Genomic DNA, 27,934 nt, shown 5'->3' on the forward strand with positions numbered 1-27,934 from the left:
GATTTTAACATAATTTTTAACGGTTTTTTAGAGCTTATTTAATTGTTTAAATATCAGAAAGATTCCATGGAAATCTTACATTTTGGACCCCAAGGGAAACACCAAGGGTGTCACCAAAGAAGTCTGGTAAGTTCTATTTTCAAAAAAAAGTTCAAAACTTAATTTACACGGGATCGTAGCAAGTCAAAATATACTATAAATTGATTTCTCATAAAATACTAATACAGGTCCCGGAAGACATTAAAAGTCTAGTCTAATCAAATTCCACAAAAAGTCACCAATGAAATGAGTCAAATATTCACTATATATTATGTCAACTTAGGTGGGGACGGGTTCGAAAGAAGCGTAATAAGTAAATAGTATATTTTTATATTCAATTTCATATACTGGTAATGAATTGTAATTGTTCGTATCCTTCTCTTCTTCAAAAAACAATTTGCCAACAATTTCGCATCTGTATTTAAGATAATTGCGTATTTGCCACAAAAAAAAAAAACAATTAAAGGTCTGTTATTTTGTTATTTCTTCCATTTTCTCACAAAGAGATACTTTTATTAGATTTTCATTTAAAAAATTTCTTAAGTTACATAAATTCCTTATTCGTAAATTCCACTCTTACAAGTTGATAGGTACTACATTTATCAACACGTAGAGAGCTAGCTAAGGCATTGTTTTATTGTTTTCTTTCTTTTTTTGTGAAATCACATTAATGAACAATTTTAATTTATTAAAAGGCAACTGAAAAAAATGTACAAAACATAGTTTGTATACACCACAAATAACAATTCATTTCGAAAAAAAACAAACAAAAACTAATTTAATTTGGACTTTCATTGAACAAATCAAAAGAAAAAAAAAACAATAAACGTTTAATGCTTAAACAGTAATATTATCGAGATATAACTGCAAAGTGACCTTTAGAACATAGAAGGTAACGTGAAAAAAAAAACAAAAAGATAAAATTATGATTTATGAATTAATAATTTACTATTACACTAAAACAATTGTAATAGTAAATATTATGACTGGGTGGTGACGATTACAAAACTAGGCTTAAAAACAATCTTAACTTAAAATACGAATACAATTTTATTTTTGGAATAAAAAAAAACTACACAACTCGATGCTGCTACTCCAGTTTTAGGCGTAAAGTTTTCTCTGAAAGAAAGGGAAAAATAAAAAAGAAGAGATTTAAATTATTTACTTTGGAGTAAGAAAACAAAGATATGTTACACATGATATGTCAGGGACTTAATTATAGTAGTTCTCGGTGATATATATACCCTTAGCTACTCATTTGGAAGACGTACCAAAATATTGGATCTATGTTATATCTAATGTCAAAAATTAAAGCTGTAAAAAAGCTGTAAGTTTGGCCGGACCGAACTTTGAATGCCCTCCACCATTTGGAACGAATTTGACAATTTCCAAAAAAATAAAAACCTTAACGACAACAACGTGGACCTGCATAGGCAACTTTTGTCATAAGCCATTACAATATTCAAATGTGAAGCTTGAATAAAAAATTCGGTGAATAATGTAGCTAAAAAATCATCAAAATACCGAATATAGGGAGGTACTATTATATGGGGGCTATACCAAAACGTGAAGCAGACAATTTTCTGTCATAGGTTGTAGTATCCATTACGAACTTCAAATACCAAATTTGAAACAATTCCGGTGAATAGTGCCGCTAAAATCTTCAAAATACCGAATATCGGGAGGTACCGTTATGTAGGGTCTATAAAAAGACGTGGACCTGAACAGACAATTTTGTCACAGTCTGTGGTATCCATTACGAACTTCAATTACCAAATTTGAAACAATTCCGGCGAATAAGGTCGCTAAAATCATTAAAATACGGAATATCGGGAGGTACTCTTATATGGGGGCTATACAAAGACGTGGAACTGCACAGACAATTTTCTGTCTTAGGCTGCAGTATCCATTACGAACTTTAAATACCAAATTTGAAACAATTTCAGTGAATAGTGCCACTAAAATCTTCAAAATACCGAATATCGGGAGGTACCGGTATGTAGGGTCTATACGAAGACGTGGAACTGCACAGACAATTTTCTGTCTTAGGCTGCAGTATGCATTATGAACTTTAAATACCAAATTTGAAACAATTCCGGTGAATAATGTCGCTAAAATCATCAAAGTACCGAATATCGGGAGGTACCGTTATATGAGAGCTACACAGACAAATTTGTCACAGGCTGTAATATCCATTACGAACTTCAAATACCAAATTAGCTGAAATCACCAAAATACCGAAAATAGGGAGGTACCATTATATGGGGGCTATACCAAAACGTGGACACATGGTTATGATGATGTGCGGGAAGGACCTTCGCCGCCTTAGGAGTTATAAGAGGTCAACAAGGTATCTTTGTCCGCACCCTAAGTGCTGCCTTCTAGCGCCTAGAGGATCTTGTTCCTACTTTTAATTTTGTTGCAGATAGTTGTGGCTTGAGCAGACGAATATGATCCCAAGGTTCTTAGGGTAGTTCTTGGTCGGACCTAAATTTTCCGCGTCCTGCACATTCAGCTCTGTCCTCATCTACGCAGATTATGATGTGGTAGAGTTTGGCCGCCGACTTAGTGGCGGATATTTACATATTCCTCGCGTGAAAATAGGCTGCAAGCTTCGCGAGATAAATGTTCAACCTTACATACATGTCATCAACAACAGGGCCTTACCTTACTTCTCGCAAAAAATATCCAATTTAAGTCCAATTTTTGGTATAGCCCCCATATAAAAGGATTTTTAAAGTTTGTATCCCAATCGGGCTCTCAATTGGTAGTATAACTCCTAACAAATAATATTCGGGGTAGGTCCACTTTTTGAGGGTAGTTTAGCATTCAATATGGGTTAAATTTTTGGTATAGTTCCCCTCTATAAGGCACCTCCTAATTTTAAGTTCTTTCAAATTTTCGGCCTTTATTTGCAATTGAAAGGCTGTAATTTAAATTTGTGGGTCTACTCTAAAAAATATTCGAGCCAAATCCCCTTTTTGATATAGCCCCCTAAAGCGGTACGCCCTCGATTTTTTGTTATTTTGAAGGTTCGGTAAAAATTTCCAACCAAATCAGACTTAAAATTTCAATAATTCGGGTTCTAAGTGGATAGTTTAACTCCTCTCAAAATATATTCAATATAGGCATAACCTCCTTTAAACGGAACTTTCGAATGTTGGAGATTTTAACGATAACCGATTTGACCATAACTCAAGTTTTCCCATGGTGAATAGTATAGAAAGTTTGGCTTCTCGGAACTTATGACCATTTTTACTCAATCGGACTATGATGTAAGAGAGATAGGATAGTGGAGTAAATTGGAGGAATATTTGACAGGACAGTGCAAAACACCAACTAAGTAAGAATTGCCTCATTCAAAGTTGACCAGGACTTGACAGACATATATATCTTGTTTTAGACTCTAGTTACCTATTCAAGAGTGTGGAACTGTCAGGGTAGAGGTGAGGATTCGCTAACTGTCCAGAAATAGGACGGAAAAATCTTCAAGTCCTAGAGGATTTGAAATCGCCTGGGTAAGGATAAACTCTGGCAGAGCAAATTTACTGCTGCAAGCGGATTATTGCAGCGGGCATTTAAAAAACAAATATACCAACAATATCAGAAAAGTAATCATATAAGGGGAAGTCAGGGCCCTCGAACCCTCCCATCCCCGATCACTGGACATCGACAGCTGAAAAAACTCACCATAACATTTCTTCAAATGTTCCGTATCTCTTGTTTTTCTACCATTAATGGATGTCTTATAGAACACCTCATTGGTTACAGCATTCGAATAGAGCAGTCGCAGGACCTCCAACATTTGATGACGTGTTTTGTACTTGAGCGTTAATGTGTATTCGCCTTTTGTTGGATCCAAAACCACGTCGACATTACTCTCCGTGCAATCACCATTTGCCACAGAGCTGGCATTGGCTTCATCATCGCTTGGATCCCCGTAACTACTACGGCTATATTCATCTTTTATGCACGTGTCATCATATCTGGCCATCTTGGCATCCGTCATGGATGCAAAATCGGGATCTAAAAGGAAGAGAAAAGAGAGAAATTACAATAATAGTCTAACATTTGTAGAATATTTTCAAACCTACCACCAATTGGTCGCCGTTTCTTTCCCGTTGGCCTTTCATACAATCTGTAATCACGTTTCGGGCATGTGGATATTTTAACAGCTATCATTCGCTGAGCCAAGATTTCACCACTTGACATAATAAATGAAAAAAAATAGAATTTAAAGGTTTCAAAAATAAATTATTTATGACATTTCTTAAATTGCATTAAAATACATACCTCATATTTTCCAATAGAAATAGAACCGATGTTGGTTTGCGACTCATACAGGAATTATTACAAGTGAAATGTATGATAAGCTGTTGCTTCAGATGGTTACCAGCGTCACCCACTTTAACGGCTGCATTTAAGGGGACAACAACTGAATAACGATCTCGAATACTTTTACCCGTATCACTGCCATAATAAACGGCTCCCAGATTTTCACAACGCAATAAACTGTTCCGAATGATTTCATTGGTTTCTGAAAATGTAATAAAAAAATGATAAATGAATATCACTTTTTTCTTTAAACAAGAAGTGTGTTTATACCCTACACTACACTGTGGTCAGGATATTATGTCTTTGTGCGTTTATTTGTAACATAGAGAAGGAATCGAGATAGACACATAGTTCCTTTTGGTGATCTGTTTAGAATCAAGATCTTAGTCGATTTATACATGTCCGTCCGTTCGTCCGTCCGCCCATGTATTTTTGTAAACAAAGTACATAGCCCGATCGTTGTGAAATTTTGCACTAATCATTTGTTTGGCCCAAGGACGAACCCTATTGAAATTGGATAGCTACTAAACATTCAAAGTAGTGTAGGATGACATCATAAAGTCGGCTCACTAGGCTTTTAGCCTTTCTTTACTGTTTTGTTATAGAACACCCATATTCTTCTGATAGAAGTTGAAGCCTGTCTCAACAAAGTAGGACATCTGGTGTCTCACTAGACCATAGAATGGACCTTTGGTTTTCACAGATTTAAGATCTTAGGTGCACTATATTATAAGCTATTTTTTCTATGAGTAGCATATATTATAGAGATAGTTGTTCTATAAGAAATAAGGTCTGAAAGACTTCATTTTAGAGACGGTCAACAGATTGGACAACTTTCCTGTTAAGAATTATTTTATTCCCTCTTCTTCTTAAAGGAAATCCGACAGACTTTAGAAAATCAAAATAAAAACCAGTAAATAAAGTCCTAAAGTCGGGCGGGGCCGACTGGGAGCTATATCAAAATCTGAACCGACCTCGATAAAATTTGGCAAAGATATTTCTGAGCTGTATTTTATATATTTCCCTGAATATCGTTGTTACGGAGTGCATATTACGGCTGTGGGTAACAAATCGGATGAACAGTATGTATGGGAGCTATTGCTATATCTGAACCGATCTTCACCAAATTTGACATACTAGCTCCTAGACTCAGTCGTAAGTGCCAAATTTCATCCCATTTGGGCAAATTTTAGACGTTTGGTGTACAATAAAAGGTAAATCGGACGAATTATTAGGTAAATAGAAAATTATATATGGGAGCTATATCCAAATCTGAACCGATCTCGATAAAATTTAGCAAAGGTATTTCTGAGCTGCATTTGATATATTTCCCCAATATATATATATGGGAGCTATAGCTATATCTGAACCGATTTCGATCAAATTTGGCATACTTATTTTCAGGCCTAATTTGGCTGTATGTGCAAAATTCCATACTATTCGGGCTGATATTACACGTTTGGTGCACAATAAAAGGCAAATCGGACGAAGATATATATGGGAGCTATATCTAATTTCTTACCGATTATCTCCAATTTCAATAGGGCTCGTCCTTGGGTCAAACAAATGTTGTTTGGAAAATTTCATCTCAATCAGATAATAAATACGACCTGCATTTTGTTCACAAAAATACATGGACAGACGGACTTACCACTATGTGGTGTAGGGTATAAACACTCGTTTTTGAAAATAAGGACAGATCAGAAGGTTTGCTTTCTTTGGAGGTATTACTGAGGTACATTTTTGTAAAGTTTGTCAAAATTTGGGTATCGGTAGATGATTCAACTGTGATTTCTGTGTTGTGAACATTAAACTGAACATATTAACAGGAGACTTCCGACCAATGTCCCTAATGTAAGCGTGATAAAAAAAGGTTAAGGACAAAAATTACGATTGGACACCGACGCAGATCACCGAGAGATATATTTCGATAAATAAATATGGTTTTACAACCATTATTCCGATTTGTTAAAAACTTTTAGAGCAAAACCAAAACGTCCGCCTACATAGTCTTTTAGGATATCCAAATATACAAATAAGAAACAACTCTAGTATTTTTTTACCAGAGGTAGGTATTTGTACAATGATTTCGGGAAAGTATTTTATGGAGGCGGAATATCCGGGTATCCTGGGATATTTGAACCGAAAGTCCGGGTTAAAGATCCGGTATTCATGATGGGGTTATTTCGAGAAGGTATCTCTTGGGGGCGGAATATCCGGGTATCCAAATATACAAATAAGAAACAACTCTAGTATTTTTTTACCAGAGATAGGTATTTGTACAATGATTTCGGGAAAGTATTTTATGGAGGCGGAATATCCGGGTATCCTGGGATATTTGAACCGAAAATCCGGGTTAAAGATCCGGTATTCATGGTGGGGTTATTTCGAGAAGGTATCTCTTTGGGGCGGAATATCCGGGTATCCAAATATACAAATAAGAAACAACTCTAGTATTTTTTTACCAGAGGTAGGTATTTGTACAATGATTTCGGGAAAGTATTTTATGGAGGCGGAATATCCGGGTATCCTGGGATATTTGAACCGAAAGTCCGGGTTAAAGATCCGGTATTCATGATGGGGTTATTTCGAGAAGGTATCTCTTGGGGGCGGAATATCCGGGTATCCCGGGGTATTTAAATCGAATGTCCGGGTTTACGACCCGGATCTACAAAACCAATTGAAAGCTAACAAAAAAGCCTATCCAACAAGTGGTCATGATGGGGTTATTTGAAACGGTTCGTGGATTATATCAAAATTATCCGTTTTTTAGAAATCCCCCAAAAGTCCAAAGAGGACCCATTTTGGCAGTCCACATAACATGTGCCAAATTATAATTGACAATATTACCTTTCCAAAATCCAATATATGTTATTTTATCATTCCTGTATCCAGAGATGGGGGTCTCGGACCACCCGTAAAAATTAAAAAAAAAATCTGAGTCCTTTTGCTAAACTAGATTTAAGCCAAATATACTCACCATTATCCTTGCTGATGTGATTCTGACATCTACGCACGGGTTCGCTGGCACCTGTTGTATATATCGGCATGATCCGTACATTCAGCGGTTGTATAGGCATTTTGATTTTATAAAGGCAATCAATGGTCACATGTTCATGTGGTTTCACATACAATCTTTGGGTATCCTGCGAAAAGAAAACATAACGCGAGGCTTTGTCTGTCGTATTGACTTGAATGCCAAAATCATAGCCGCCGTTGTCATGTTCCTCACAAACCGGTATGGAATTGCAATTCTAGGAAATAAAGAAAAGAAAAAAAATCGACGTTTAGAAAGAATGTAAAAATTAGATAGGTAAATATCAGGTACTTACCCTTTTTGTTTCCACAATTTGTTCCATTAGATTCATTATTTCCGATTGCTGAAAATAGATAAAGTAAAGAAGAGATTTATTCTAAAATACATTGATAAGGTAAGGCGCCTGATAATCAAATGAAAACTCCACTAACTCTCCATTTTTGAAAAGTTAACAACTTCATGGTTGCAAGGTTAAAATCACTCTGCCGCCAAGCAACGCTGTTGCATTCCTTGATGGGGGAATGTCTTGGTTTAAAGTTCACTTGAGGTTTTTGTTTTGTTACGACTGTCCCTGCTTGCGGCTTGCGTGCTCGTCGTCGTCTTCGTTGTCTTGCCGCCTGAATAAGTGTAAATATTTCACCATTCAAAGGAAACCAAACGGCGACAGCGAAAAAAAAAAACAAGAATAAAGAGGGCCCAAACAAAAACAAAGAGCAATGTTGTTGTTTACGATGATTATGACGAAGACTTTTATTGTTTTGTTTTGCACACATGACGTCACGGTTATTCATTCGTATCCAGCAGACGGGCATGCTTAAGTTTGCTTGTGAAATAAAAATGGCAAAATACCTTTCCATCCTCCTGCTTCTTCTCCTCCTCTTCACTAGATAAGTGAATTACTTGCACCCAAACGACATTGGGGATGTATGACTAACTACTGTTGCTGGGAGCAATGTTGACGAGCTTTTGTGCAATTCAATGGAAACACACAACAAGGCAACCTGTTGCGATATTCGGGAATTCCCTATCTTTTTGTTGTCGAATGAAAAGTATCTGCTCGGGTTTTTTATGACTAAATGTTGCTAAACATTAATTTAGTTTTTTTTTAAATTCAACTGAAAAAGTAACTTGGCAATCTATCTGTTTGTCGTCGAACAACTGTACCCTAGGATTATAGCAACAAAATGTTGTATGTTGAGTCAACATGTCGAGAACTTATAGCGGATATACCAATTAACAATGTTGCCAAAATGCAAGTTGCAAGTAATGTGGTGAATGACTTTAAGGAATGTATCTGCTACTGTCGTCATTGGCATTTCCGACTATTTGACAAACATCATAGCCATAAACTTGCTTAAGATTTGTTGAAGATCCTCATTATGTCAAAAATTGTGGATTTTATGAATATTTAAAAAAATCCTTAATGTAAGAATTGTAATTTTTTGTAAATATTTTAAAAGGATATAAATGTGGATTTAACAAAAGGTTTTCAACGACAAACTTGGATTTTTTAGGGTCAAATGTGGATTTAAAAAAGGTTTTTAAGCTCAAACTTAGATTTTTTAGTGTGAAACTGGATTAAAAAAAGGTTTTTAAGGTCAAACGTGGATTAAAAAAGGGTCTTTAAAGTCAAAAAGTTTGTAAAGTCAAATTTGGATTTTTTTGGTTAAACGTGGACTTTTTAGGGTCATTCGTGTTTTTTTTTTTTTAAATGTCTTTAAGGTTAAACTTGGATTTTTTTAATGTTTAAGGTCAGATGTAGATTTTTAAGGTCAAATTTAAAGAATATTTTTAAGAACCCTTAAGGGGACAAACGTGGTTTTTTGAAGGAATATTTTTAAGGATCCTCAAGGGGACAAACATGGATTTTTTAAGGACCATCAAGGGGAGAAACGTGGATTTTTTAAAGAATATTTTTTAGGACGCCCGTGGGGACAAACTTGGAGTTTTTAAATAATATTTTTAAGGACGCCCATGGGGACATACTTGGATTTTTAAATAATATTTTTAAGGACGCCCATGGGGACAAACTTGGATTTTTTAAAGAATATTTTTAAGGACGCCCATGGGGACAAACATGAATTTTTTAGAGAATACTTTTAAGAACCCTCAAGGCTTTCCTCACTAAGGGAAATCAAGTAACACTATTTATTGGGCTATCAAATGATCGAGGGAGTGCAACAATCCCATCTTCACACCACATCTTGCGTTGGTAAAAATATTGGGATATGCATTTTGCACTTTGTGAGGGTTGTGAGTATTAAAAATGTTGACCCTTTGTGGAGGAGGTATCAGTTGGGATATATTTTTAAGACAGTCCTTCTTCACATCGATGATTCTTTCCCTTTTTATAATCCGATTTGATTCAAACTTGTTACATCGTAATATTATTGTCAAAAATAGATCGAGTTCGGAGATGGGCAATATCGGTCCACTTCTTCTGGTACCTCCCCCACAAAAGGTCGAAATTCTCAAAAAATATATATTTTGAACAGAAAGAGAAAGGATAGTCCGATTGTGCTCCAACTTTGCAAATCATAATATTTGCGTTAGTGCTAGATCAGGTGTGAAAATGGACAATATCGGTATACTCCATCAAGTTCATCCCCCAGAAATGGTCAAAATTTGTAATAATTTCAACTCTTATAAAATGTGATGTAAGAGTCCGATTGTCTTCAAATTAAACACATCACAATATTTTTATTAAACCAAGGTCTGGTGTGAAGACCGATATATTCCAGGTCCACTCCTCCTGGTACCGTCCCCATGAAGCTCTTTGAACAAGAAATTAACATCCGATTCTCCTCGGGCACTTCTCAATATTTCTATAAACACAAGATCTGTTACAAAGATTGTCAAGATCGGACCATTCCTACTGGTACCTCCCCCACAAATGGTCAAAATTTTAAGTATCCATGAAGCTCATAAAACGCGAATTTAACATCCGATTTCATTCAGACTTGGTACATCTCAATATTTCCATTTCCACAACATATTTTATAAAGATGATATTGATCGACCATTTCTTCTCGTACCTCCCCCACAAAAGGTCAAAGTTTTGAACAACCAAAACGTTCATAAAATCCGAAATAAACATCCAGTTCCCCACACATACCAATATTACTACTATCACAAGATCTTCTGTGAAGATGGGATATTTCGGTCCACTCCTTCTGGTACCTTCCCAGAAAGGGCCACAATTGAAGTTCATAAAACACGAAATTAACATACGATTCCATTCAGAATTGGTACATCTCATCAACAAAAGATCTGCATAATTTCGCATAAAATTGGATATAAATTTTAAATTTTTTTATTTTTTTTTTTTTTATTTTGGTAATTCTACCCATACCAATATTTATACCCTACACCACAAGGTGATCAGGGTATTATGTCTTTGTGCATTTGTTTGTAAAAGGCGAAAGGAAACGAGATAGACCCATAGTTACTTTTGATGATCCGCATAGAATCGCATTCTGAGTCGATTTATGCATGTTCGTCCGTCCGTCTGTCCATGTATTTTTGTAAACAAAGTACAGTTTGCATTTATTGCCCTATCCAAGGACGAACCCTATTGAAATTGGAGATAATCGGTCAAATATCAGCCCGAATAGTATGGAATTTTGCACATACAACCAAATTAGGCCTGAAAATAATATACCAAATATGATCGAAATCGGTTCAGATATAGCTATAGCTCCCATATATATTGTTCATCCGATTTGTTATTTTTGTCCTCCGCAGCCGTAATATGCACTCTGTAACAACAATATTTGGGGAAATATATCAAATACAGCTCAGAAATACCTTTCCTAAATTTTATCGAGATCGGTTCAGATTTGGATATAGCTCCCATATATAACTTCGTCCGATTTTCCTTTTATTGTGCACAAAACGTCTAATATTTGTCCAAATGGGATGGAATTTGGCACTTACGACCGAATTGAGTCTAGAAGCTAGTATGTCAAATTTGATGAAGATCGGTTCAGATATAGCTATAGCTTCCATATATATTGTTCATCCGATTTGTTATATTTATTACCCACAACCGTAATATGCACTCCGTAACAACGATACTCAGGGAAATATATAAAATACAGTTCAGAAATATCTTTGCCAAATTTTATCGAGATCGGTTCAGATTTGGATATAGCTCCCATATATATCTTTATCCAATTTCAAATTAATTGTGCACCAAATGGGCAATACAAGTCCGAATTTAAAAGATACAAATGCTTCGGCATATTTAGTCTTTTGAACTTTAAATTATAATTATAATCATAGCGTGTATGATTGAATTCTCCCATAAAAACTTTTAATTGTTATGTGGAGCTCTACTAAATTAGAAAAGTGGTGCAAGGTATCATAAAGTCGGCCCCGCCCTACTTCAAGGCTTTCTTTACTGTTGTTTTCTGTATTAGATAAAGTATGAAAATGGAATACTTCGGTTGACTATACCGCACCTTTTAACATTTTCTAAATATGTTCACATACCTCATATAAAGTGAAGGAAGTAGTCGATATAGTCTACACCTGGCACGTCGCAATATTTATATCATATTGATTTAGTTCCGATACGAAATGGACTATATTGGGCCATACCTACTCCATTGAGGGTCAACAATTTGAGTAATCATAACAGAAATCAAAATATATTTAAATAATGGAACATTTGGCTGGGGGTATACCTCGGTATACTTTTTAATTTGTTTTTTTTTTTCAATTTGTATTTTTTCTGCCAAAAATTTTTTAACCCAATTTTTACAAAAAAAAATTTAAATAAATAAATTTTTTTAAATTTCCATGTTTCTGCTCCTAAAATGAAACGATGGTGAACACACTTTCACAAACACTAAATTGCATTTGAATTCCACTTTGAGATGTCCCGGCAAGGTTTCACAATATTGACATAGAAATTTGTAACAATAAAATTATCTGCAGATCATCTAGACTTGATATTCCGCATATTGGGTAATTATAACGCCATTAACACATAAACGCTTTAGCCAATATCAATGTCACGACAACAAAAGCAGGACATGCGTATAATGGCTTCAAAAAATGTGGGATAATTTTCGAAACAACAAACCGATTGTAGTAGTACTTTTCGACCTTTCTAAAAAAAAGTGAACATTTCTAATTAATAATGAACGGGGCTAAAGTTGTGAAATTTTTTATCACACTCTTCACAGCATTTCTAATTGGCGTCGGATTACTTGACCTATGGTATTCATTTCGCCGTAAACGTTTCGCCATCAGTCCATTCTTAATAATTTGGTCCTTTGCCATAATTGCTGTCTGTGTGTTTGTCTATGGCCGACGACTGTACGAAGAGTTCAAAACCGATCAAATTGATATGAAAAATGCTGTTAGCATCTATTACTATTTGAATATTGTGTGTGCAATGGTGAATTATTTTTCCCAGTTAATACAAGTTCGAAAACTTTTACAGTTCTACAATGCCATACCTTTGTTTAAGTGTCTAAATTATTTCAATATAAATCATTGTTCCGTTAAAAGTTCGGCAATGTTAATAGTCATTAAAAATATTCTCTTTCCCATAATTGTGGAAGTCAATCTGATATTGAGAGAGTTACGTAAGGGTGAGGATGCAAATCTCTTGGCTACCCTATACAATTTATATCCCATGGTTATTGCAAATTTTTTGCCAAATTGTTTATTCGGTGGTTTTGTGGTGTGTCGCGAGTGCATAAAGGCACTGAATGTTCGCCTGAAACTTATCGAAAAGGAGGCCAACTTCTATCAGAATACAAAACAAATGATGCTGCACACCATTTTTCATCGCATGCAAATCTATTGTGAGCTATCGGATAAATTAGATGAACTAACGGAGAAGTATACCCAGATTTGTTATTACACCTTGGCATATATGGATTTTAATTCGCTGCCATTGTTGTGCTCACTGTTGAGCAATCTGTTTGGCATAACGGCAGGTTGCTTCCAGCAGTATTATGCCATTGCCGATACAATGATAAATGAGGAGACTTATGATGTTTTCGATGCCATGACAAATGGTGTCTTCTTGGCTGTGTCGTTTTCCGAAATTGCCCTACTCAATATGGTGGTCAATGATTGCATTGGAAAGGTGAGTATGGGAGAGGTGGGGATTTTTTTATAATTTAACCAGTAAAAAATTAAAAGTCGGGCGGAACCTACAATATGATACCCTACACCACTATGAATAGTTAGTAGAACTACCGTTACAAAAGAATTTATTTGAAGTAGATCATACAACCTATCAACATTTGGCTGTAGAGCAGTCATGGTTTGGTTAAAGAGGGAACACATTTATTTGGGAGGCATATCCAATTCTGAATAGATTTTCACCGAATTTGACGGAGACATTTCTAACTTTTATAGCAAGCTCTATCTGTTATCTGGTACCGTACCTAATATCATTTTTGTTGAATGCATATTACGAATGTGAGGGACTTAGACACCAAATCGAATGAAACATATATATGAGAGCTATAGCTATATCTTAACCGATTTTCAGCAAAATTTGATGTACTTGCTTCTAGACTGAATTAGGTCGGATGTCCCAAAATGCAGGTCATTTGGACTTATATTGGCCATTTGGTGCACAATTAACCCGAATTCGGTTAAAGATATGTATGAACCGATCGGCTAAAGATATCTGAACCGATCTCTACAAAATTTGACAGGGGTATTTTCAAACAGTATCTGAGGTCCGGTACTAAATATCATTCTTGTGGGGTGTATATTACGAATGTGAGGGACTTAAACACCAAATCGGATGAAACCTATATATGGGAGCTATAGCTATATCTGAATCGATTTTCACCAAAATTTAATGTACTTACTTCTATACTGAATTCGGTCGGATGTGCCAAAATGTAGGTCTGATATTGGGAATTTGGTGCACAATTAACCCCAAATCGGTTAAATATATATATGGGAGCTATATCCTAATCTGAACCGATCTCTACAAAATTTGACAGGGGTATTTTCGAGCAGTATCTGATGTCCGGTACTAAATATCATTCTTGTGGGGTGTATATTACGAATGTGAGGGACTTAAACACCAAATCGGATGAAATCAATATATGGGAGCTATAGCTATATCTGAACCGATTTCCACCAAATGTTATGTACTGGCTTCTATACTGAATTCGGTCGGATGTGCCAAAATGCAAATCATTTGGACTTATATTGGCCATTTGGTGCACAAATAACCCGAAATCGGTTAAATATATATATGGGAGCTATATCCTAATCTGAACCGATCTCTACAAAATTTGACAGGGGTATTTTCGAGCAGTATCTGATGTCCGGTACTAAATATCATTCTTGTGGGGTGTATATTACGAATGTGAGGGACTAAAACACCAAATCGGATGAAACCTATATATGGCAGCTATAGCTATTTCTGAACCGATTTTCTACGAATTTCATATACTTGTTTCTATACTGAATTCGGTCGGATGTGCTAAAATTCGGGACATTTGGACTTATATTGGCCATTTGGTGCACAATTTACCCAAAATCGGTTGAAGATACATGGGAGCTATGGGAAATAGCCCTTTTTCAAACTTGACGAAATTTGAAAAAATACTGTTGACAACAAATATAGACCCACCTCAGATATCTGGTTAAGAGAAATTTTTATATTTACTAAGTTTGAATAGAACACTGAATTGTTTCGCAAGTTATGAGAGGCATAAGTATTTAAAATTGGACTTTATGAGTGGGAGGTACCAGAAGGGGTAGGCTGATATCTATCCTCATCACGCCAGATCTTGTGTCAATAAAAATATTGAGATGTGTAAAAGTTGAAGAGAGTCGGATCCAAATTTCGCATATTTTTAGCGTTAATCAAAATTTAAACTCCTAGTGGGGGAGGTATCAAAAGAAATGGACCGATATCTACCATCTTCACACCGTAACTTATGTGAATAGAAATATTGGGTTGTGCCGAGTTAAAAAGGAAACGGGTCTTATATCGAAAATCGGTTGCAAGGCCATCTGGTCGATGATCTCGAAAAGAATATAAACCTGCTCCCCTATATCAATTAGCAGGTCTGATCTCAAATATCTGACCTCCAAATGTGGTAACAGTGGTCCTAACTGCAGACTATTAGATGCTGAAGAAGGGGTAGAGACGATTAAACACCTACTATGCAGGTGCCCACGCTGTCAAACAGGAGACGGGCCATTTAATATGTGGCAAATATACCGTTTAGTCCACTTTTCGACCGAAATCTGAATAATAAATGATTCAATTTTGTCTTCCAACGCGACAATTGGAGCAGGATCGTCTGTATAGATATGAGTCTTAACCCACAACAAATAGCCTAAAGGCTTACGATCTACGCGATCAATTGACAGGCCCAAAGTGAAAAAAAAATGTTAAACGAACTCGCCACTTAATAACTCCATTGTGTGGTATCAACGAAGTTCCTTTAGAATAGAGTCGGTAGCCTGAGTGCAAACCTGTAACATTGATGGGCACGTGGTCACATAACACCCCAATGTTAGGGGGTCCTCTTTATGTGGAGACCATTACAGAGGCTTGGTCATTTTAGGGGCGAAAAAACATCGCCTCGTCTGTCTAAGAATAATTGGAACTGGAGTATTTAAGCCGAGTTTCTCCTCCCAAACCCGCTGACTGTCCGCGACTGTTTATTCACATCAAACCTCTGAGCTAGTGCCCATTTAAAGGGGACCCTTTGACGTTGGGGTGGTTTGCCCCAAGTGCCCATCAATATTATAGGTTTGCAGTCAGGGTATCGACTTCATTCTAACGAAGTTTCGTTGATACCTGGACGCCTCAATAAATATTAGTTCCTCCCACGAAGACGTTGACATATGGAAGAAAAAATATTAACATAGCGGTTATGAGACAGTACAGCATCCTTGTAGACTTCTGTAAAACGCATGGTCGACCTTAGTAGTCCCTCCCACGAAGACGATGACATATGGAAGAACAATTTTTAACATTGCGGATATTAGTCAGAACATCCTTGTAGATTTATGGAAAACCTCTTTGACTGATGAGGGGGAGGATATGGATGCCACGGTAGTCCATGCCTCTACCTCTAGTCGGGTTTTGACTCAAAGGATTTGCGAACTGAAAAGTCCAGCGCCCACAATACAAATAAAGCCCACACTCGTAAGGCAGCCCACACTGCTCATTCGATTCTACAATAGAGAATATTTTAATGACAGATATCGACCAAAACATAGATTTATATATTTCGATACTGATAACTATACTCAATTTAGTATTAATAAATTATAACCTCTTGGGTTCTAATTGAAACATTATCTGATAAACAACAGCAAATTGAAAGATAATTCACAGCAAAAATACGCCAATTAAATATCAATTAATCAAATATTTCACAAGTCAAGTTTTCCTATAATAACACATAGCATTCATAAGGACCACATTAGTATTTGGAAAAGCCTTACCTCACAATGGCAGTGGACAAGAGTATATTTAAAATGGTTCTAGCCTTACTTTTCGGTATCGCCTACAGTTTCGGTTTACTTAGCTGTGCATATTCACGGCGTGAGAGACGTTTCTACATCAATAATCTATTGATGATTTGGTGCATTGGAATGACCATCACCGTGACCATAGGTTCGGCGAAACAACTCTATGCGGCCTATAATGATGATAAAATAAATCTAGCAAATGCCGAAACTCTTTACTATTACATAAGCATTGTGGGAGTTGTGCTGTCGTACATTTGTCAATTGGTGCAGACCACGGAGTTAAGGGAATTTCTCAGCAATGTGCCATTATTCGAGATTTTGGATTATTTCGAATTGAAACGAAGTGTTGTAAAGTCGTCCATTCAAATAATACTTGTAAAGACTGTGGTGTTCCCCATCATACTTGAAATAAATCTTCTAATACGACAATCACGCAACGAACCCGAAGAGAGTCTCTTGAAGACATTTTACACCCTTTTCCCCACCGTGGTTTCGAATTTCCTACCGAATTGTGCTTTTAGTTCGATTGTCGTGTGCTATCATACAATGCGTACATTAAATCTACGCTTGGAAAAAATTGAAAAGGAGGCAAATTTCTATCAGGATGTAAAACAAATTATTTTACACAAACGTTTCTATCGCATGCAGAAATTTTGTAATTTAGCGGATACATTGGATGAGCTATCGCAAAAATATACTCTGATATGTGGATATACGTTGCGGTATGTTGATATCAATTCGGTGGCAATAATGGCAACATTGTTGTGCAATCTTTTTGCCATAACCGGTGGTCTATTTCAAGAGTATAATGCCTTGGCCGATACATTTATTAACAAGGAAAACTATGATGTGTTTGATGCTCTTACAAATGGTGTTTTCTTGTCAATTGCCGTTGCTGATATTGCCCTGTATGGGAGTATGGCCAATGATTGTCTGGAGGCGGTAAGTTGGTTGGTTTTTGTTGCTAAAGGACAGAGGAGATACATTTTTATACCCTACAGCACAAGGTGGTCTTTGTGCACTTGTTTGTAACAGGCAGAAGGAAACGAGATAGACCCATAGTTCCTTTTGATTATCTGCATAGAATCACTTTCTGAGTCGATTTATGCATGTTCGTCCGTCTGTCCATGTATTTTTGTAAAAAAAAAGGACAGGTCGCATTTATTGCCCTATCCAGATGAAATTTTGCACAGATCAATTGGTTTGGCCCAAGGACGAACCCTATTGAAATTGGAGATAATCGGTAAAAATTATAAAAAGCTCCCATATATATCATCGTCCGATTTGCCTTTTATTGTGCACCAAACGTGTAATATCAGCCCGAATAGTATGGAATTTTACACATACAACCAAATTAGACCTGAAAATAAGTATGCGAAATTTGATCGAAATCGGTTCAGATATAGCTATAGCTCCCATATATATTGTTCATCTGATTTGTTATTTTTGTCCTCCGCAGCTGTACTATGCACTCTGCAACAACAATATTTGGGGAAATATATCAGATACAGCTCAGAAATACATTTGCCAAGTTTTATCGAGATCGGTTCAGATTAGGATATAGCTCCCATATATAACTTCGTCCGATTTACCTTTTATTGTGCACGAAACGTCTAATATTTGTCTAAATGGGATGGAATTTGGCACTTACGACCGAATTGAGTCTAGGAGCTAGTATGTCAAATTTGGTGAAAATCGGTTCAGATATAGCTATAACTTTCGTATATATTGTTCATCCGATTTGTTGTATTTGTTACCCACAACCGTAATATGCACTCCGTAACAACGATATTCAGGGAAATATATCAAATACAGCTCAGAAATATCTTTGCCAAATTTTATCGAGATCGGTTCAGATTTGGATGTAGCTCCCATATATATTTTTATCCGATTTTAAATTATTTGTGCACCAAATGGGCAACACAAGTCCGAATTTAAAAGATACAAATGCTTCGGCATATTTAGTCCTTTGAACTTTAAATTATAATTATAATCATAGCTTGTATGATTGAATTCTCCCATAAAAACTTTTAATTGTTATGTGGAGCTCTACTAAATTAGCAAAGTGGTGTAGGGTATCATAAAGTCGGCCCCGCCCGACTTTAAGACTTTCTTTACTGGTTATAAATGACTAGGTTGTTTAAAAGTGAAATTAGTCTTCATTGATATAATGGAGTTGTAGAAATGAATTAGTAGAAAAAAGGTTTGCCTAGACAGGAGTTGATTTTTGGAAACCCATAGATGAGGAAAATTTCCCTCTCACACCTCTTCGATATCATATATCAATATTCTCAAATTTTTCTTCATTCTTAGACAGTCAGCAGTAGTCAGGACCATTTTTAGGATATCTGATACTATAGTGACCAGTCATCAATATGCCTACAGCGATTTTTACGTCAGACCAATCGACTGAGAACCACCTCGATATGTTCGTGGACCCATGAAAGCATCATGAACTCAAATATTTGATAGGAAGCCCTCCTTCCTTTCTTTCAAGAATGACTCTAGATTTAATGACAATTGACTTGATCGATATCGACATATATCTACCTTCCTAATTTCAAGAATTTCCGAGAGAAATCATTTCGGATGTCTTTTTGATATAAAATCTTCGCCTGAAAAACGCTGCACTTGTCATAAGGTTTATATTAGCCTTAAATAATTGGGTAAGGGCAAAATTCGGCAGCACCGGTGCTTTCATCTATCTTGGAACCTTATATGGCTATCGGATACTGATACTTCAATGTAATTCGAACAATTAAAATAGTATCAAACGGTTTTGCCCCCAGGCCTTGAGTTATGATAATTCAAACTGTTAACTCTTTATAGGAGAGGTTCCGAAGCAATTGGCCAATACTGTTCAATTCGTATCTGATATAAATATTACAACATTACAGATTTGGACAATATCGACTACTTCCCATACTTTATATGTGCTATGTGCAAATTTTTGAAAATTGCGGAAATGTGCGTGAGGTGAAAGATATAGCGGACCGAAGTATTCCATTTTCATACTTCATCTAATACAGATAAAAACATTAGTATGTGCAAAATTTGGAGAAAATCGAACATTTATATCAATTTTTTTGCGAAATCATAAATTCCGATTAATAACATATTCATATCAGATTTCTGGTTAAGAGAAACACTTAGACATAGCATGTTGAAACGAATCGCCGAACGTTATTTTCCCGGTTTATGAGCTCCATGGATACTCAAAATGTTGATCCTTTGTGGGGAGGTACCATAAGGAGTGGACCGGCATATCCCATCTTCACACCAGACCTTGGGTTAGTAAAAACATTGTGATGTGTCTAATTTGAAGAGAACTGGATGCTTAGAGAACTGGATGCTGGATTTGTGGGGGAGGTACCAGAAGGAATGGTCCGCTCTATACCATCTTAATAACAGATCTTGTGTTGATAGAAATATTAAGATGTACCAAGTCTGAATGGGGTCGGACGTTATTTTCGCGTTTTATGAGCTTCATGTATTCTGAAAATGTTGACCGTTTATGGGGGAGGTATCAGAAGAAGTGGTCCGATATATTCCATTTCCACACCAGACCTTGGGTTAATGGAAATATTGTGATGTATGCAATTTCAAGACAATCGAACTCTTACATCACATTTTATAAAAGTTGTAATTATTCAAAATGTTTATCCTTTGTGGTGCAGGTACTTGATGGAGTAAACCGATATTGTCCATTTTCGCACCTGCTATAGCACTGATGCAAATATTAGGATTTGCAAAGTTGGAGCAAAATCGAATCATCCGTTCTCTTTCTGTGCAGTAAATTATTTTCTTTGAAAATGTTGACATTTTGTGAGGGAGGTACCAGAAGGAGTGGACCTACTTTGCCCATCTCCGACCTCGATCTAAGTTTGGCAATAATATAACGATTTACCAAATTTGGACCAAATCGGATATTCCCTTCGATAGTTATCGTGAATGGGCGGTCATCGCTAGATCGACTCTAAATGTCCTAAAACGGATTTGATCCAAAGAGACCTAGGGTCTAAAACCGTTATTTCGATGAGGCACGTTTTGACCGTATCAAATTATATATACCATAGACAAATGAAAATATAGACAACGAAATGCTCTCACCGTTTATCTTTGAAAATAATCGAATCAGCAGATGTCGTCTATATCGTTTCAGGGGTTTGAGTGGGAATATTGAAGTCACTCAATTCTAAAACGTTAAAAATAACAAAATCTGTAGTATATTTGTCAGTTGGAAATTGTTCCATAATAAAAGAAATGTGAAAATTTCGTGATGACATCAAAAAATTCCGGAATAATCAAGTGAAATTCTTGAAAAACGATGAAATGTGTTTTCGAAGTCGAGTGGGTTGAACGCGTAAATCAGCATGTTGACTATGCAAAAGATGTTGAGAGCCACCTGGATAAAAAGACAAAACTAACTTTTCGTTGTCTATATCTCCATTTTTCTATGTATATACCCTCTCTGGTCATATGACTGAGGGTAGAAAAAGGTGGACTAGGCCTTTTGATCAAGATACTATCACTTATATATCTGCACCTCTATAACTAGATCATGAATCTTTTTCTTTACATGTCTCAACATCAAACAAGAATTGCATCGTCTGCATTTTATTATGCTCTAAAGTTTTAAGAATCTCTAACTCGCTACTTCAGGACAATACAAGTCCAAATATCACACAATATATACTTATTTTAGCAGAGCTATTCCAGTCAGTTTTTCCTGTTATTAAAATTTTTTCAAATACTAACATTTTTCTTTCAGGTCCACGAAACATCAATAATTCTCAAGCGGATACAAATAAACAATTGCGACATACGTTTTCGACAATCCGTTGAGAAATTTTCGCTGCAAATTTTCGTTGAAAATTTCAAAATACAACCATTGGGCATGTTGGAAATCAACGTTGGTCTTCTGCATGATGTAGGTGATACAATTCAATGGAAACCTAAATTACCGAGCAATTAATAATGTTCCCTTTTTCTTTACAGGTTTTATCGGCTGTAACAAGTTTCCTATTGATTCTCATACAAAGTGATTTGACATTACGTTTTTCATTGAAATAATTGTGTAGAAATTGTTGAGTATAGAAAATAAATTTGAAAAAAAATTATGGATATTGAATTGGAATCTCAAAATTCAAATCCAGCAACATGGCGTAAACGTTCAACATTGGAAAAATGCGAAATTGTTACAATTGGTGTGATTGTTTTTGTTGGAGTTTTACATTTGGTGGCTTTACTCTGCTTTATGTGTGTTTTCAAGCGGCATGCACAAAATTTGTTTGCCGAAGAAAGTCATGTGGAATAAAATAAAGGCCACCTGATCCTACTTAAGTTAAAAACAAAAAAAAAAAACATTGTGTGTGGACTCACCTGACTGAATTTCATTAAATTTCCCGACTGCAAAAAGAAAAGGCAATTTGAGAGTTATTTAATTAAATTATGTATAAACTTATTACTCACATTCAAGTTTTGCAAATATGTAAAGGGCTCATCAGTTCTACAATTTTGGAAAGGAAATATGTTAATAAATTATGCGTACAAATCGTTTTAATTTCTTTTGTTTCATGCTTACAATTGCTCATTTTCGTCGATATCCACTGTGGAGGCATCGGAAACATATACCGGTTGAGCCTCTTCAAGGGAAGCGTTAGTGACATTCTGTACAGAATCAACACTGACATCCGTATGATTTATATTGCTCCTGAAAAATAAAGTTATACACATTAATGTAAAATAATTCATAGGGGATTCCACAAAATAATGTGGTAGATAGGAACTCGTGCTGTTTGAAAAACCACCCTACTACTAATACATCTTAACAATTCCTTCATTCCTTTTTTTTGAGCTTCCATATTTTTCATTTCTTATCACCTCCATTTATTTTTCCTAGGATGAAAACCAAAGGTTTGCTAGTGAAGGCGCAGCGGCAGTGTAGCAGTCCATTGTCAAACAAATCATGACTGAGAAACCCCTTTCTGCATCGAACATTCTCGAACTTCAGAAAGGTTAGTTAAGCAGTATTCTAAACAATCATAAGCTTGCAGCGTAGTGCCGCGTTCAGAGGCTACCGGACGAAGTGCATATTTGGGGATTATAGGGAGGTCGTCTGGTACAAAATAAAAGAGGGTGGTCAAATAACGCCATTTGTCTAAAGTTTCGGCACCATGGTAAATCAGACCGACTGTGACAATTACTTCTTATTCAGATGGGAACAGTCATTTACTGCCTCGCAGCGCTTTGATCATCACCTAGAATTACTTGCCATATCGTTTACTGGAGAAATCGCTTAGTAGTTTGTAGATACTACCTGGTTGGCAAGCAAAGCTTTAAAATCATCCAAATTGCATTCAAACTTACAAGCGTATTATCTGTCCTAAACTCCCTACTGCAAATCAGGCTACCGATGGAAGTGCATATTTGGGCGATTATAGGAAGGTGTTCTTCCAAATTACGGAATTTGTCTGAATTTTCGGCTGCATGGTTAAGTCAGACAGACTGACAATTAGTTTTTTTTTCAGATGGGAACACAGTCATTCACCTAGGTTTACTTGCCACAGCTTGTACTTGACATAGAAATCCCCTAGTAGCTGGTAGATACTATCTGTCTGTAGTAAAAGCTCTCGGATTTTTTTTGAAAAATTTTCCAGAGGTAGATAGATATTTGTACCCTGATCCAGGGAAAGCATTTTTTTCTTCGGGGGACGGACCCGGATATTTGACCCCAAAGTCCGGGTACAAGACCCGTGTTAGACCCGGTGTAACTTAACAAATATGTGTAATAAAGGTAACATTTAAATGCTAATGAAAATACGTATGCAACGAGTGGTCATGGTGTGATTTAAAACGGTTCTGAACATGTATCAACATTTTTTAGACCCGGATTTTTTAAATACTCGCCCAAAAGTCATTTAAGGACTCCACAACATTTTCAAAGTGCTACAATATGTGTTGATGTCTTTTATGAATCCAGAGAAAAAGGTCTTTGAACCCGGACGAGCCGAAAATATCCGATATATTTTAAACGGCTCCGAAGTTGTATCAAAAATTTTTGGGCCGGGATTTCTTAAAAACTCCCCCAAAAGTCATTTTGGGACTACACAACATTTCCAAAGTGCTGCAATATGTGTTATTATCTTTCATGAATCCAGTGATATGGGTCTTTGAACCCGGACGAGCTAACTAAAGTTAAGCCAAAACTATTTTCTGGGAAAACGCTGAAAACAGAGATAGCACATCTGCGCCAAAGGTCCTTTCAAATGTCATCATTAAAATTTTAAACATCTTGTTGTTGTTAAAAATCTTTTAAATATAAATAATCCAATACAAATGAGCTCACAGTCGGCCCTTATTGGGATTTGTTAAAGGTGACCATTTTTAGTCACAAACAACGGATTTAATAAAATTAGTCAAATATAGATTTCTCCGAATCGCTTATCTAATATTTGGAAGCAGATTTCTTCATTCACTTATATTTGTTGCAGACATAAACAAAACATTCAATTTCTTTCACCAACGGCTGGTAGCACTTACTCCACAGCATCGTTGCTTGTATTGCGATTGTTCTTTTTGCGCATTTTGTGAGAGGCACTCGATTTTCTCCCCTCGATTTAAAAACTTCGTTGAAAATACTTTCGCCAGCACTTGCGTATAGAGATTAAATAAAATTAAATTTATATTAATATTAATTTATATAATCTAATATTATATCAGGAGTTGATTGTCGTCTCTGCTTCAAACGTCCCAACGAAACGAATATGAAGGTCACAAAGGAATGCCCGATAAAAAACAAATAGAAAGCAAAGACTCGGGGTACTCTGTTGTTTACAATTGAGACATAAGGGAAACTGAACACATTCACATCAGGAAATGTCAGAGATGGAAGGTGAGAGAAAGAAAAAGCAGTAGAGAGAGCGAGAAAAGTGTTGTATTTTTATGGTATCATTGACAGAGTTGTTTGTCAGTGGCAAAAATCAGTTGGGAAAACATTTAAAAAATTACCAAATTTGAAAGGTATTTCGAAATGAAACATTGTGAAAAGTTTAAAAATAGATAAGTACAGAAGCACAACAAAGAGCGCGGATTTAACAGGATATATTTGATAGAAACAGGGTAACGTACACACATCGGAACGTGGCAAACAGTTGTTATTGTGCGTTTGCCCACATAATTTCTTCAAAATATTGGCATGAAATTCATATTCAGGTAAAACAAGTAAAAACAGCGGAAATAAAAAGTAAAATCCGTTAAAATATTAAAAATGACAAATGTATGGAGTTTCCGTTATATTTTGGATCTTTTCGAAGAGGTGGACCTACATAAGCATTTTTTGTCATAAGCGATTACAGTATTCAAATGCGAAACTTGAAAAAGCCGATGAATAATGCAGCTAAAATCATCAAAATACCGAATATAGGGAGTTACCATTGTATGGGAGCTATACCAAAACGTGGACCTACAGAGACAATTTTCTTTCATAGCTGTAGTATTACCAAATTTGAAACAATTCCGAATATAAGAAGGTACCGATATTTATAGGCTTTTGTAGACTGCAATACCTATTAGGAACATCAAATACGAAATTTGAAATAGTTCCGGTAAATAATGTCGCTAAAATCAGCAATCATCAATATACCGAGTACTAGGGCTATTCGAAAACCGTGACACATCAAATATCCGAAATTTCGAAGAACAAAAAATCCGAATATTTGAAGGTACAGTTATATTGGTTCTGTACAAAAACTTGGATACTGGTAATACCAACTGCCACTTATTAGTAAATTCGATTTTAAATTATAACTAAAAGATCAAAAAAACCTCTCGTTACAGTTATATGGGGCCAATACCAAAACGTGGCGTATATGGCCCATTTTATATACCAAAAATCCTGCAGACCTAAAACATATCTGAGTATAATTTCACCAAATACTTTATTTCTTTCGGAAGCTAGAGTGATTTTCACAGATGTATAGACAGAGGGACGCATAGTATTGTATGCTGATCATGGTAGAAGAATACAGGTAGATGCATCAACGCTTGGGAACATTGAAATGTCAAAAAGGAAAAAAATTATTTGTTTAGGCTAATAAGTAGGAACATATGAAGAAGCTCACAGAAGTACATGAATACATATTTTTCATTATCAATTGCAAATTGGGGTTTTTTGTCAATTTCTTTAAAAAAATAAAGGTTTTTTAAAATTTTTTACGTTATATAACAAATTCTCCTTTTGTGTTCGAATATATTCTTAACAAACCATAACACAACCCTTCTCCATACACATTCATACTCCACATTTCCACTACTAAAATACACAACTATGTAACTGAACAAAAACAAGTCTCTCACAACAAGTTATGAATGGACGAGACGTAGCAGTAAACAAATAAGAAAAGCAAGCAAAACAAAACAAATGATAAAAACGACAACAAAACAAGAAAAAAAACCCGTACTCATACTTACAACCTATAATCCACATTGAACAGCTGACAGTCGTATGCTGTGGATGTTATGTTCGTGTTGCCGGCAATTATGTTGTGATTATGTTGTTGTTGCGTCAGCGTTGGCTGTTGCAGTTGTGGCGTTTGATGTTGTGTTGTGTTCGTTGCGAATTTCGTCGGATGGGGGTTCATCTGAATCGAAGGAGAAGGTATCGAAGGTGGAGGTGTAATGGTGGCTATAAAGTCATACTGATGTTGAGGTAGAACCGTTTCTACAGGAGGTAGCGTGCTTTCACCCTGCTGGCCATGATGCTGAGAAGAGAGGAAATCTTCAATGCTGGAATTGCCAAAACATATTTAAGATAAAATTAAAAAGTACAGCATTATAACTGAATTTATGTATATCAAAAATCTGAAAACAAATGGAATGAAACACACTTACCTCATTAGATTGGTTACGATTTCTTGCAAGGATGTGGTTTCTTGTTGATGGCAGTGTGCCGAGGTTTGATACGGGCAAATATAGCCCTGAACACTGGCATTCATGATTTCTTCATCCCCCATTTGCAACATCATCTTGCTATCCTATGCCTTCCACGATTGAATGCCTGCTCCACACCAGACGATTGGATGCCGTTGTTTTCCTCTTCCCTCGGGATCCCCTTAGCTGATGCTAAAGCAAATGCCAATAGGTATTTATGTTGGGGTTGCAGTTGTTTGTCTGGTCCTGTGTCCGTTGCCGGCACTTTACTGCTGCTGCAGCAGGTTGTGGATTGTGATGAAATTCGTATTCGCAAATCAACAACACAAACTTTACCTGTTCATTGCAAATGGTTTTTAAAATAAAAATATTGAATAAACAATTCCACTTGGACGAGAATCAAGCACCTACCATCCAATTTCTGTTGCATTGAGAGATACTGCTTCTTGGTTTCTTTAACTGTTGTTTGTCGTTGGTGCAATACAAAAGAAGGTGGCCAATTAATATAATGAACAAAACGAAACATGCACAAAATATTAAAAGGACATGGCACTTTGTTTAAAATATATGAACATTTGGCAAACTACCGAACAAACACTTTTACAATTTTATGGCACTTTTAATTAACAATTATCCAAATCTAATTGACTAGTGTTGCAAAAACGTAGCTGGAAGAACAAAGAAGACGACGAGGAAAAATACACAGACACACAACATCCGACCGGCAGAAATTGTTGATGTGTACTGAGGAGCTAGCAACTCAAATGCCGATGGTTTGATCCAACTTCATTCTATATTTCAAGGGATTTACTAAGAATGGCTGCACAAGAGAATGAAGAACATTCACAGGGGAATGAGTGCCTGTCCGTTGGCATTTAAAATGCATTGTATTTACATTGAAACAAGATGGCGCTGCTTTGAGAAATATGATGGTTCTTGCAGAGTTGTTATTTCTGTCATTCGTTACGTGAAAATGCAATTTGAAATCAGTGGACACAAATTTGCTCTGTTCAAGAACGTGCAAGAATAGGGGAGTTCATTTACTCTATAATTTGTACAAATTTTTACTGGAAGCTGTTCGTTTACACAAAATTCCCGTGAGTGAGGACG

At 36.0% G+C, this 27,934-nt stretch overlaps 2 protein-coding genes across 3 annotated transcripts; one reads left to right on the top strand and one right to left on the bottom strand.

Annotated features, from left to right (window-relative positions):
• Positions 1-508: 508 nt before the first annotated feature.
• LOC101891116 (DNA-binding protein) lies at positions 509-27,581 on the bottom strand. 2 transcript variants are annotated; one of them, XM_011294010.3, is made up of 12 exons: positions 27,236-27,581; positions 26,786-27,160; positions 26,366-26,680; positions 22,479-22,607; positions 22,367-22,403; positions 22,277-22,303; positions 7,707-7,754; positions 7,355-7,628; positions 4,333-4,576; positions 4,134-4,243; positions 3,730-4,065; positions 509-1,158 (listed from the first exon to the last, which is right to left on the bottom strand). In XM_011294010.3, the coding sequence occupies exons 2-12, from the start codon at positions 26,917-26,919 to the stop codon at positions 1,130-1,132; spliced, it is 1,683 nt and encodes a 560-aa protein (XP_011292312.1). In that variant the 5' UTR covers positions 26,920-27,160; positions 27,236-27,581; the 3' UTR covers positions 509-1,129. The 2 variants fall into 2 exon arrangements, with proteins under 2 accessions (XP_011292312.1, XP_005183029.1); XM_005182972.4 differs by lacking the exons at positions 26,366-26,680; positions 26,786-27,160; positions 27,236-27,581 and adding an exon at positions 24,437-24,693.
• On the top strand, positions 16,875-22,463 carry LOC109612477 (putative gustatory receptor 94a). Its single transcript, XM_020036561.2, has 3 exons — positions 16,875-17,836; positions 21,666-21,824; positions 21,893-22,463. Exons 1-3 carry the CDS (start codon positions 16,901-16,903, stop codon positions 21,965-21,967), a joined length of 1,170 nt encoding a protein of 389 aa, XP_019892120.2. The 5' UTR covers positions 16,875-16,900; the 3' UTR covers positions 21,968-22,463.
• Positions 27,582-27,934: the final 353 nt, after the last annotated feature.

The sequence above is a fragment of the Musca domestica genome, unplaced genomic scaffold, assembly GCF_030504385.1.
Source record: "Musca domestica strain aabys unplaced genomic scaffold, Musca_domestica.polishedcontigs.V.1.1 1, whole genome shotgun sequence".
Classification (NCBI taxonomy): Eukaryota; Metazoa; Arthropoda; class Insecta; order Diptera; family Muscidae; genus Musca; species Musca domestica.

What these genes read in the sequence shown, in the direction of transcription:
- LOC101891116 (XM_011294010.3), bottom strand. Translation starts at nt 26,919, where the DNA reads ATGATGTTGCAAATGGGGGATGAAGAAATCATGAATGCCAGTGTTCAG. An exon ending in ATCGTAACCAATCTAATGAG is followed by an intron (nt 26,681 to 26,785) that starts GTAAGTGTGTTT and finishes TGGCAATTCCAG; the next exon opens with CATTGAAGATTTCCTCTCTT. An exon ending in TCACATCAGCAAGGATAATG is followed by an intron (nt 4,577 to 7,354) that starts GTGAGTATATTT and finishes TTACATTTTCAG; the next exon opens with AAACCAATGAAATCATTCGG.
- LOC109612477 (XM_020036561.2), top strand. Translation starts at nt 16,901, where the DNA reads ATGGTTCTAGCCTTACTTTTCGGTATCGCCTACAGTTTCGGTTTACTT. An exon ending in CCAATGATTGTCTGGAGGCG is followed by an intron (nt 17,837 to 21,665) that starts GTAAGTTGGTTG and finishes TTTTTCTTTCAG; the next exon opens with GTCCACGAAACATCAATAAT. An exon ending in ACGTTGGTCTTCTGCATGAT is followed by an intron (nt 21,825 to 21,892) that starts GTAGGTGATACA and finishes TTTTCTTTACAG; the next exon opens with GTTTTATCGGCTGTAACAAG.